The sequence below is a fragment of the Marmota marmota genome, unplaced genomic scaffold (assembly GCF_001458135.2).
Source record: "Marmota marmota marmota unplaced genomic scaffold, marMar, whole genome shotgun sequence".
Classification (NCBI taxonomy): Eukaryota; Metazoa; Chordata; class Mammalia; order Rodentia; family Sciuridae; genus Marmota; species Marmota marmota.
The window spans coordinates 238,821-251,308 of NW_026000140.1; the positions used below are offsets into that span (position 1 = coordinate 238,821).

The window sequence follows — 12,488 nt, forward strand, 5'->3', positions numbered from 1 at the left end:
GATATACCATGTTCATGGATTAGAAGATTCAATGTAATAAATATGTTTATTCTCTCCGAATTGATTTGTAAAATTAATGAAAATCTAACCAAAATTTCAAGAGTTTTTGTAGGATTTGACTAGATGACATAAATGTATGCTTGTGTGGGTCTACATACATGTGCACACAGTGGGTCAAGAATAACTAAAAGAAGGAAGAGAGGGGAGAAGAGGAGGAGGAGGAGGAGGAGGAGGAGGAGGGAGGAGGAGAAGGAGGAGGAGGAGAAAAGGAATAACCCCTGGCAAAAAGAAAAGAAAAAGAAAAAAAATTCTTGTCTTCTTGTCTTCCTTACCTAACTTGTTTAACAAACCAAACTTACAGAGTTTTATGTAGAAATCAGTGATTTTAAAAATGTATTTCTTACAATTCTCTGGGCTTTTCTTTGGCTACCTTAAAGGTCTTTGGATACGAGTATACCATGAGCAGCAGAGTCTCTTACCTAATGCTTCACTGTAAAATTGATTCCAAAATTTAAAGTCATATTGCTGGAGCACAAAGTCAAAGAAGAATATAAACATCATATTTTTCACCCTTTCCAAAAAGGTCATTCTGTCTATTAGTCCTCCCATGGCAGCAGGCACATAGGAAGGTGGAACTGGAAGATGCCCACAGTATTTCTCCACAGTGTTGCCTATGGAGAGCCTTATCGTGTGCACAAAAGGGATCCCAAGCAACTCAGCCACCAACTCCCCACAGGGAATCACAGGGTCTATAAACATGACATCATACTTGGTTTCCTGGAGCTTCTCCATGAGGGACTGATTGTAAACTGCTTTCAGACAGAGTTCTTCAAAATATTCAGTTGCTTGAAGAAAGAAGTTTTGAAATAATTTTGCTGATTGCCAGAGTGACAATGATGGCATGATGTTCACAGCCAAATATAAGAACTCCTCTAGATTTTTCTCTGCACTTTCTCTGTCCTGTGACACAAAGATCACCTCGAAATTCAATCCAGAAGAGTTTTCATAGTCAACCAAGAGATTCTGTGAAGAAGTCAAAACTGTCACTTCATGTCCTCTCTGCAGGAGTTCCTCAAGAATGATCTTTTGGTTGAGCCAATGGCTCATATCACAGGGCCACACTAGGACCTTCCCACAGAATCCACAGCCGGCCCAGCAGAACTGCAAGAAAAGAATTGTCGAAACCCATTTCTCAAACATCATGACCATGTCTCCTCTGCACTGTTCTTTAGTGGTGGAGTGCTCACTGGGTTAAGTAAAAACTGTGGTAAGAAACAAGTCAAATATTAACTTCTAAAAGTAGGAAAGGACACATGTGCACAGAACTTTGCCCATCCTATTGCCTGGGTGCAGCACCTATATGACATTTGCTGAATGATAAGAACCTTTTAAACATTTGTGTAGAATTTATTCCAGTATTCTAATAATTCTGTATTAAATATGTTAAAATATGCAAAAATTTGATACTTCAGATTAATAATTCAAAGTATAATAGAAGAATGCATTTAAGGAAGTTCAGTAAATAGTATGGTGATCTTATGGAAACTGATAAGTGATAATATGGGGAAATATAAAGATACAGGTCTTGCCTTAAAATTGGTTACATTCTAGTATGTAAAAGACATATTATATAATGAAAGGAGGTAAATACTAATTATCAAAAAACTATTATACTGTTTTAGAACTCCAGAGAAAGATGCCTCACTTTTATGTGAAAGGAATCAGAAAACCTTCTGAAACTGGAACAGGCATAGCATCTGTGCCTAGAAGCAAAATGGGCAGAAGATACTTACTCAAGAGGAAAGGAAGAATTCAAGGTAAAGAATGATAATGCAGAAATTGTGGTCATTTTAGTCTAGTATGTATGGAGTGCAGGGTGACATAGAAAAAGTGTGGAAAAGGAATTTTTAAGAGTCTTTGGTGAGATTTAATGCTATTCTCTGGTTTCAGTTTTTAACTTTAATCTTGGTTTTTGGATGGAAAGTTTAGAATGAGAGTTCTTAGGACTAATGAGAAGTGAGAGGGGATCAACATTTATGTGAAAAGGAAAGGAAAGGCTCATTTTTATAGTTGAGGAACAGAGAACAATGACTCAAAAAGACATGAAATACAAAGGTAGGAATGGCTAGGGCAAAAATTTTTGACCTGCCACGTATGAGTTAGTGATTAGACATGTCAGTGGATATACATATATTTGACTTATAAATACTTGAATCTCAAGAGAGAGGTGAAAATTAGAAATATAGGTTTTTATATCCAGTTAGCCATCCATATTTTAATGTAACTTCAATTTCTCCCTTTTTCATAATATTCATACATTTAACAATGTTTAGCACTTGATATTGTCAGTTTTATACAATGACAGGACACAAAGAAACCAGCACAATATAGTTCCAATTAAATATGAGTTCACATTTTATTTCAGCAATTGAGTCACTTTTAACAACACTAACTCTACAAACATAAGAGAGGTGAATCTTAGAAGGTAGGAGAGAAAAATCCTTGGAGGAAGTTGTTCAGCTGAAAGAAGGCAATGATGAAATAATGCTTTAGTTAAGTCCTTAAATGGGTTGAAAGTATAATTTTGAAGAAAAAATACTGATGTAAGTGCATTCTATGAAGCATGACACTAATTGTATCAAGGGTTAAATTCAGTTATAATATTTGGTGAAAGAGGCAAATTATTGAAATTTCAATATCTTAAGTTTTGTTATTTTGCTAAAGTGAAGACCCAGAATAGATTTATTTATAAGATACAATAGTAAAGCTAGCACCAAAGATTAGGGAATTTTATTGCGTTGTATGACTAGAATTTGTAGCATTTCTGGTGGTAGCTGATAAAACACATTTCAGGAAAAAAAAAAAAAACTCAGAAATATCGCCAAAGACATGGGTCATAAAAGTACTCTAAAAAAATAGAGGTAACATTATAATCTGAGAAGGTAAGAGTCCTTTTTGTAAAAGATAATAGAGATACAATTAGGAGGGGAAAAACTAAATTTATCTACACACTATGACAAAGTTCATGTTGTGCTATAAAATATTTTAAGCAAAGTCAAAGAAGAAATAATATATAACATACAAATATTACATTGAATTTTATATATTATTTGAGAAATATCTCTAAATTATTTTATTATCTGAGAAAACTTAAGATCTAGCTCTGGTTAATCTAAAAGAAATTTAAAGGAATGCAAATATTTTCTCTTATAGCAAACTGAAACATTTAAAAGATTGGATAAAATATAGAATTGATCTTATAAAATTTATTTTTGATTGGACAAAATTAAAATCAGCAGACTCTCAAAAACGAGTAAAAACAGGAATTCTGAAGCACAAGCTTTTACCAAAACTTCAGCTATTCTTGCAAAGGGTACACAGGGTGCTTCAGGGGTGACGAAGTGTGAAACCCTAAAGGCTTGTGCAAGCTCCCTACTCTACACATACAGTCACTAATGCTGTACTCCCAAGATACACCCTCACTTTTACAGGTGAATACCAGTACACACAGGTTTATAGCAAGGAAAATTACCTATTTTGAGTTGGCATTGTGTGGAACAACAATATCCTCCCTATGGTTTGTTAACACAAGCCACCCTGAGATGGATTTTCATTCAATTAAAATACAAGCAAGAAAAAAGTGATTCTGATATAACTTTCCTAGGTACATATATGAATACACCATAGTGAATCTCTACACCATGTACAATGACAAGACTGGGATCCTAATTAGAATAAGATGTACTCCATGATTGTATGAATAAGTCAAATTATATTCTGCTGTCATGTATAACTAAAAAGAAGAGAGAGAGAGAGAGAGAGAGAGAGAGAGAGAGAGAATGATGTGGCTAAGCATGGTGATGCACATCTGTAACCCCAGGAGGTTGAGGCAGGAGGATCTTAAGTTCAAAACCAACCTCAGCAATTTAATGAAACCTTGTCTGAAAAAAAAAAATAAAATAACTCGGATGTGACACACTCCTGGGTTCAATGAAAAAAAAAAAGAGGAAGAGGAATAAGAAGAAGCAGCAGAGGAAGCAACAACTTAGATCCTAGCTTCAAAGATTTATCACAGATAAAATTGCAAATTAAATGAGTAAGTACTATTTACTATGAAATAATTCTTAATATCTTAGGGTCAGCAAAAGCAAGAGACAGGTATAACACTCCTGCTTCAGCTTTCTGAGTAGCTAGGATTACAGGTGTGTGCCACTGTGCCTGGCTCAGCATTGTTTTTTAAAGCTAAACATCCATATTGTCTCTAACTTAACCATTCAACTAAAGAATAACCATTACAGATTGGTAATTAATTACATAGAAAATAATTACAGTACAGGGAAACAAGCTATTAGTGTAAAACTTGGAAAGAATTCAGATGCCATTAAAAGAAGAAATAAATGAGTCATGTGGCACTTGACAGAGTGTGCACATCATATACTAGTGAAACTCCATGAACTAGTAACACATCTATACAAATACATGAATCTTTATAACACTGTTCTGATAACATTATATATTTTTTAAAAATTATGAATGCAAAATTTAATGTAGTAGTAATAAGTGGATTTGAATAATGGAAAACAGGTATGTGGAAAGTATAAATTGTATGTAAATCAAAATAAAATTCCCATTTAGTGTTGGATCATAAGTGACCAGATGTGTATGCTGACATTAAAATTAATATAAGAGGGTGGGGCACAGTGGCGCACACCTGAACTCCAGTGACTCAGGAGGCTGAGGCAGGAGGATCAAGAGTTCAAAGCTAGCCTCAGCAAAAGGGCAATGCTAAACAACTCAGTGAGACTCTGTGTCTAAATAAATACAAAATAGGACTGGAATGTGGCTACGTGGTCGAGTGCCCCTGAGTTCAATCTTCTTGTAGTGTTTGGCCAGTATTGGTAATATACTTTAAACCAAATATACTTTAAACACAATGAAAAACCAGTTTTGCAATAGTTCATAAAATCGAGTAAATGATTATAACCAAAGAATATGGCATTATTTAAAATCTGGAAACTATGAAGCAATAAAGTAATAACAGATAATTCAGAATAGAAAACTATCTGCAAATATCTAAAACAACAATATGTTGTTCTGTGAGATAAATCACATATTTTAAAATTCTAAGCAATTATGTATATAAATGCACTATATGTGATGTTTTTCAAAGAACATGTCATTACATATGATATTGGATATACACATATAAATACCCAACATAAATAATTTGTGTGTATATATGTATATGTGTGTATGTGTGTGTATGCACACTTATGTGCATAACATACATACATAATATTTTAATAAGAATTCTGTTGTGGTATTCTTGCACAGCACGATAACTATAGATAATGAAAATGTACTGTATATTTCAAAGAGTTGGAAGAAAGGAGTTTAATAGTTTCACCATAAATGATAGTATTTGTGTGTGCAGAGCATACGGGGGCTGGGGGTACTGGGGACCAGACCCAGGGCCTCTATACCACTGAGCTGCATTCAGAGCCCTTTTTACTTTTTATTTTGAGACAGGGTCTCACTAAGTTGCTGAAGCTAGAATCAAAATTGTGATCCTGCTTCAGGCTCCCAAGTTGTTGGGGTTACAGGCATGTGTCCCTCATCCTGCTAAGAAATGATAAATGTTGAGGAGTTTGATATATTTAACTTTATTTAAACATTGCACAATGTATACATTTATCAAGTCACCCCAGCACACCTCACAAATATGAACAATTTTTATATTTTATACATTGGCTAAAAAGAAATTTAAATTAAAAAATAAAATTAAAAAAGTAGAACATCCATATGTAACATATACAGTATATAACACATAATATATAATATTATCTTAAGTATATGATATTTATTTTAGAATCAGAACAATGTAAGAATGATAAATACAACACTGTGGATAGTTCAGTAAAACAGAACTTATTTCATGATCACAAAGGAATTTTCTGTGTAAAATACTATTCCCTTGATCTTGAATATATGAGTAAAATAAAAATTTCAAAAAACAGCATTGAAGTTATTTTACTTAAACTTAGTTCTTAGATTTAAATGTGACTTTAAATGTTTTAATGAGCATTTATCAACAGTTGCCACTGTAGTTATTTTTTTCTCTTAAAATTGTTGATAATTTTCTCTAGTATTCCATTTTGCAAAAATATAACATTCTTTTTTATTCTAAAAAGGAAAATCAGTTTTACCCGTCTCAATTTAAAATTAATTTTTACTTTTTATTGATTTATTTTTAAAAAGCAGATAGCTCAGGCTTGAGTTAATCATAAAACCACTGAGCCACTTGGCGATTGAAGTGAGATCAGTTATGTGGACTTTGGATGTAAATATACTTCCATTCACATACTCTGCAAAATGGTTTGTCATTTTGACAAATGTTTGTTAATGAGAGAGTTACATCATTTCTCTCAACTTTTATTTTATCATCCACAAAAATGGAATTAATGATACTATTTTGTTAACATATTGTGAAAAGTAGTAACAATGATCCATATGTATCCTGGCATTGATACTGAAAAATAGAGACCAGATTCCAAAACATAACAGAATTAAAAATGCTATTTTGAAAATCTATGTGATTATAAGATCCACAAAAACCAATAGAGAAGAAAAATATAATGTTGTGCCATTAAACTGAAATATGTAAATCAAAATATCTCAGCAGCTTGCAATTAGTCATGGAAGGATTTATACTGCTATTTGGAAAATGCTGCCTTTTTTTTCTTTTAGCACAGGTAGAACCAATTGTTACATATTTATAGGACACCATTGGATACAGAAATGTAGAAAATACAGTGATTATATAAAGATGAAAACAAAGCAGATTTCTAGGATTGCTATATGGAACAATCAGGACTAGAAGTCATCAAGGAGTGTTCTTGCATCACAAACTAACCAAATTCTTACTGTCTTAAAACAACTTTCTGTTTAGCTCATGATTCTGATTTAGGCAAGATGGAGCACTTCTAAGCTGGCCTTGCTCATCTCCATGAGTGAGATTGTCCTAGGGGTCATCCCTGGCAAGTTTCACTGGTGGCTAGCTCCTACCTTTGTGGCCTCATATCATAGACCTATGTGCTTCTCACCATCCAGAAGATAGATTTAATCACAAACACAAGGTTTCCAGAACAATAAAAGTAGAACAATATTTTTTAAAAGGCTACTTATATTACATTCACTAAAGTTGCACTACCATAACATAAAATAGAATTACAATCATATTGTAAGCAAGTGACTCAGTGAATTAAATATCAAAATAGACAATTCCCCCATAGGTAATTGTTGGTAAAGATAAATAGTGCCAACATTTAACTTAATGAATGACGAAGAGAACAAAAATAAGCATTCCTGTTCAAGTTCAGATTAATTAGGCCATCTTACCTAGAATACACGTTATGCAATACAGTTTTTTTAAAAAGAATTTTCTGTATCTTTATCGCTTTCAAAATGTAGTTGCTATATTTTTCACATAAACTAAAATTCAACAATATTATTATAAAGAAAAGATTCAGTGGTTATAAATTCCTAAGTATATATAATGAATATAATCATTCTTTTCATTTGTAGAACTATTTTCTAATTTAGCTTCCATTTTTGAGCTCATTTTCTAAAAGACAGAAAAGGTAATAAATATGTCTAATGGTTAATTTTCAAGATGCAAACAGAATAAACAAAATTCTAGTCTCTGAAAATGTAAAAACAGCATGCAATAAATTAAAAATGTTAAGTCAATGTGACTTAAAGGACAAGATAGCTACTTTAGTAATAAAATACAAAAGATGATTTGATATCATAACAAAAGTAAAAACTAGTCTTCACAAAAGTTATGTCTTATTCTATTTTCTAATGCTATTACAAAATACCTGAGGCCAAGTAATATTTAAAGAAAATGTATTTACTTAGCTTACAGTTTGGGAAACTAAAGCCCAAGATCAAGTCTAATGCCCACACATTCTGATGATGGCCTTTTGGCTGCATCACCAAATGGTGGATGGAATCATGGAAGAGTCACATGAAAGAAGGAAAGATCAATCACAGGGCAAGGCAGAGAGCAAGAGGGGCACAGGGACTAGATTTGTTCTTTTTATATTGACTTGCTCTCACAGAAACTAACCTGGTTCCTCCAGAACTATATTATATAATGCAATGTCCCCAGTCACTCAAGAACCTTCCACTAGTGGAAGAACCTTTCACTAGTCCCCATTTCTTAAGTGATCTATCAACTCAACACTACCACACTGGAACTATGTTTCCAGCACATGAAATTTTGGAGGACATACTCAAGTCCTATCCAAACCACAGCAATTAAGGACCAAATTTATAGCACTAATGGTGTTACTATTAATTTTCGTCTCTGAGATAAAGTCATTTTTCAAAATTTTTATGTTGGAAGGTTATCTACAAATAATACAGGAAACAGAAATATCCTTAATTCTCTTTACGTGCGTGTAGCTATTTTGATAGGTTTAAGACAGTCTCTGTACAATTTCAGCCTTTTTTCATAGAACAGTGGTTACATTATAAGCAATGATAGTTTTGTTGCAAGGATATGTTTGCCTTTTTTTTCATAGAGAATACATTTGAAAAACAATGAGAAATGAGAAATGTTTATACTATAGAAATAAAGAATATACACTAGATTTTGCTTTGTATTATGATGTTTACTTTCTCTTTTGTTAAGACATCTAGTAGAAAGAAGCCCCTTTTACTGAATGTCAAACAGTATATTAAAAAGTACTAAAAATTTAGTCCTTTGGTCAAGGTAAAGGTAATTTTATAAAGGTAATTATTTTTAAAAAGATAATTTTGGTAATTTTATTGATATGTATCAATAAAAAAATAAGAAAAAAAAGGAAACTGGAAAAAAAGGCCTAATATGTAAGAGCAGTACCTGCAAAAATAACTGAGTAAAAAAATTGATCAGATATTCTTGGCGGATCACAAACTAAAAATATTTTAAATATTTTATCTTAGTATACTGCCAGGAAGAACTGGCAAAGTGGGATCTTCCAGTTGCCTTATCTTTTTAACCACTTTCACTTTGGTATCCAGGACTCAGCCTTTCTATAGCTTAGCAAAACTCATCCTCAAATACTATCCAAGTGGGCTGGGGATGTGGCTCAAGCGGTAGCGCACTCACCTGGCATGCGTGTGGCCCCACATACAAACAAATGTTTGTCCGCCGAAAACTAAAAAATAAATATTAAAATTCTCTCTCTCTCTCTCTCTCTCTCTCTCTCTCTCTCTCTCTCTAAAAAAAAAAATACTATCCAAGTGAAATCTATCTATGTACTGTACAAAGACCTCTCAGAAGTTGATCTCTAAAGAGATCAGACAGTGCAATTTGAAGGTTTCACACCAGATACTTGGACTGAGGCAGATTTATTAATAGATTTGTAAGAAAAACTTAGATTCTTCCCTGGGTCTGCAAAGGTCTACTAGGTCATTAAAAGCAGGATAACAAGCTTGATCTATCTGACTCAATTTTGCCTGTCTTCTTTGCTCAGCATCACCTTGGATCCCAGGAGCAACAGTTCAGATCAAATACATATTACGATGAGGTGAAACCACCCCCAAGTAACAGTAACTTTCCTATTATTGACAAGGCCCCAGTTGACCAATCCTGAGATAATGGTCAACCTTACCAGTTTAGCCAAGACTGCTGCTTAATTATGCATATTTCTGGCTCACCTTGTCTAAATAATAATTACCTCGGAAGCTCCTGTCAGTGCCTTGGAAGACAGGGCTAAAAACATGTGTACCCTCATCTTCCTGGTGAAGCTACACTGATTACAACTCCTTTCCTGTTTTTCACCATTACTTTTTTCACTTGGTTTTTGACAAAAGTGGCTGGACCTGATTTGTTGGCATCCCCACAATTGGGCCTCTCCCCTAGGACTTGGGTAACAAATTTACTTCTCGATATGGGTAGCAATGATTTTCACATTCCCTAATATTCCTTCTTCATTAGCTGTTTGAAGAATATTTGAAAACAGAGATTAATTTTATCACTTCATCCATAAGATTTAAGATCTCCTAATACAGAAAAGAGGCTTCTGGATCAGTGTGGTTAGTTCTGTTCTTGCTACTTATCTCTCGTCTTTAAGACATTTGCAATTATTATTTAGCATGGTTAAACATATCATTTTCCTTGTCTGTTTTTCACACACAAAACTGAAAAACAACCATTGTAAGGAAAACTCCACAGAAACTTGACCAGTTAAATCTCCTGTGTTCAAACACAATAATATAAAATCTAAGATATCTGCACTTTTTCAGTATCAGTGTCTACTTACAGGATGTTGCTAATACTTCAACAATGAAATTGCGAAATAAGACAAAGTAGATTTTACTAGTTCTTCTTGGCAGTATACTAAAATAAAGTATTTAAGACAGTTATTGTTATTCAAATATTTTTGTAAGATGAGGAGCATAAGAGATTTACGTAAATAAGATATTTAATTTCTTAAAAGGTAGGATTTCTGAAATTAGATTATTATCCTTGTAAACATGAGAAGCTGGGAATTTTTTCTTTTACAAAGGCTTTTTCACAGATTATATAATTTGTCTACACTTCCTTTGAGAAAAAAAAATATTTATTGCAAACTAGAGGCCATTTAGGTTTTGAAGGTATTTACTGACAATTTCCTATGTATAGAGCCCCATGGTAGTGTAATTAACACTTTGTTATTTAAAAGCCCCTGAGTAGCTTGGTAAAAAAAAAAAAAAAAAAAAAAAAAGTATTCAATATAAGCATAATTCATTATAATTGACACAGTATTCCACATATATCATATTTAACTTCTTAAATAATGCAGTAAAATTATTATCCCCATTTTGATAACGAGAAAGCACTTAAATTAGAAGTTAAGTAACTTGCTCATTAGACAGTAAGCAAGAGTAGCCAGAACCCAGAACCTCAGGGGCTTTCCAAGACCTTCACCATCTTGATTTTGTAATCTTCTTATAAAGAAAGTGTTTTGTTATCTTCTTTAGTACTCCAATAGTCAGTATGTGATATACGTATGGGCAGTGATAAGTATTACAGAATACATTCCAGATATCTTGAGAAATAATCAGGAGAATAACATCTTAATTTAAATCAAAATGTGTTTTTGTGGTATATAAAATTTAAAAGTCTCCCAAAATATAGTTGAAGAACATAAAATATATGATTTTACTTACAAAATTCTAATTGCTATCCCTCCAAAATCATCAGTAAATTTTAATTACTTTACACACATTTTATATGTGTGATATGTACAATATCTTCTCTCTAGACAAATTCTATGGAAAACTTAAAAATTTTAAGTGATGATGATTGAAGAATATTCCAGAACTCTGTTTTACTTTTTTTTTTTTTTACTATATAGCATGTATACATATCTGACATCCTTTACATTTTATGTGTTTATTTTATACTGTCTCCTCTCGTTACAATGTAAGCTCTATAGAGGTAGAGATTTTATCTACTTTGCTCATTGTTGTGTTTCTAATACCTAGAAAACTGACAGATAATATATTGGGGTTAAATAAATATTTTTTTCAAAAAAAAATCCACAAAAGAAAGAGGGAAGAAAAGGAGAAAGGAAAGGAGGAAGGTAGGGAGTGAGAGCAAAAGGAGCAGAAAAGGATATGGTTGTGTACATTATATTAGTAAGAAAGTACAACTGGTAGCTTAAACTGTTAATCTCTGCTACTAAGTAACGTCCCTGGGTAATACTGACAGATATGGAGTAAAAATCATTTAGAATAAAATAAATTTTTAAAAAATTAAGGAATGAAAGCTCATGAGAGAAAGAAAAGTGATGTAAAAAACACCATAACTATTTCAACAATTGACATTATTTTATTTGATTCTTATAAGAAATCTATGAAGTAAGGAAACCTGAGGCTTGCTAAAGGATACAGAAAGATTATTTTGAGAGCTCACTAGCCCACATAAACCAATAACCCTAATGATGGATACTGAGAGGCAGAGTAGAGTATTAAGTCAGGTTCTTTAATATCTAATTTTAAGTTTTTTGAGTTTTTTTCTACAAAGTAAAGACTGAAGACTAAAGAAGAGAAAGTAAATTATTTATTACCTCAAAATATTTTTCAGACGACTTTGGGGGCAATGTCATATTTTTTGCTAGTAAATATACTTATATATTTGAAGTTTTATTAATACACTGTGAAACTGTTATCTTAAAACACACAACATTATTTCCATTAAGAGATATCAGCAGTTAGGTACAGTGGCACATGCCTGCAATCCTAGCTATTCAGGGGCCAAAGCAGGAGGACTACAAGGTCAAGGCCAGTCCTGGCAATTTAGGAAGAACCTGTCTAAAAATTAAAAAATAAAAATTTGAAGGGGTGAGGATGTAGCTCAGTGAAGTGCCCTGGGTTTAATCCCCAGTATCCAAGGGTGGAGGGTGAGAGAGAGAGAGAGAGAGAGAGAGAGAGAGAGAGAGAGAGAGAGAGAG

The 12,488-nt window shown here is 32.9% G+C and overlaps 1 protein-coding gene across 2 annotated transcripts in view; it reads right to left on the bottom strand.

Moving 5' to 3' along the window:
- The window catches only part of LOC107158795 (UDP-glucuronosyltransferase 2A2-like), a 46,131-nt gene that overhangs the window by 19,223 nt on the left and 14,420 nt on the right, over nt 1–12,488 (bottom strand). Inside the window, exons 1-2 of one of the 2 annotated variants that reach the window (XM_015505293.2) lie at nt 4,712–4,719; nt 480–1,211 (exon numbers count right to left, since the gene is read on the bottom strand). The exons of the other annotated variant lie outside the window; for it this stretch is intronic. Coding sequence (XP_015360779.1) covers nt 480–1,209 — 730 coding nt within the window. The 5' untranslated portion in view covers nt 1,210–1,211; nt 4,712–4,719. Of the gene's footprint in view, nt 1–479; nt 1,212–4,711; nt 4,720–12,488 lie in introns of those variants that run through there. 2 annotated transcript variants of the gene reach the window in all.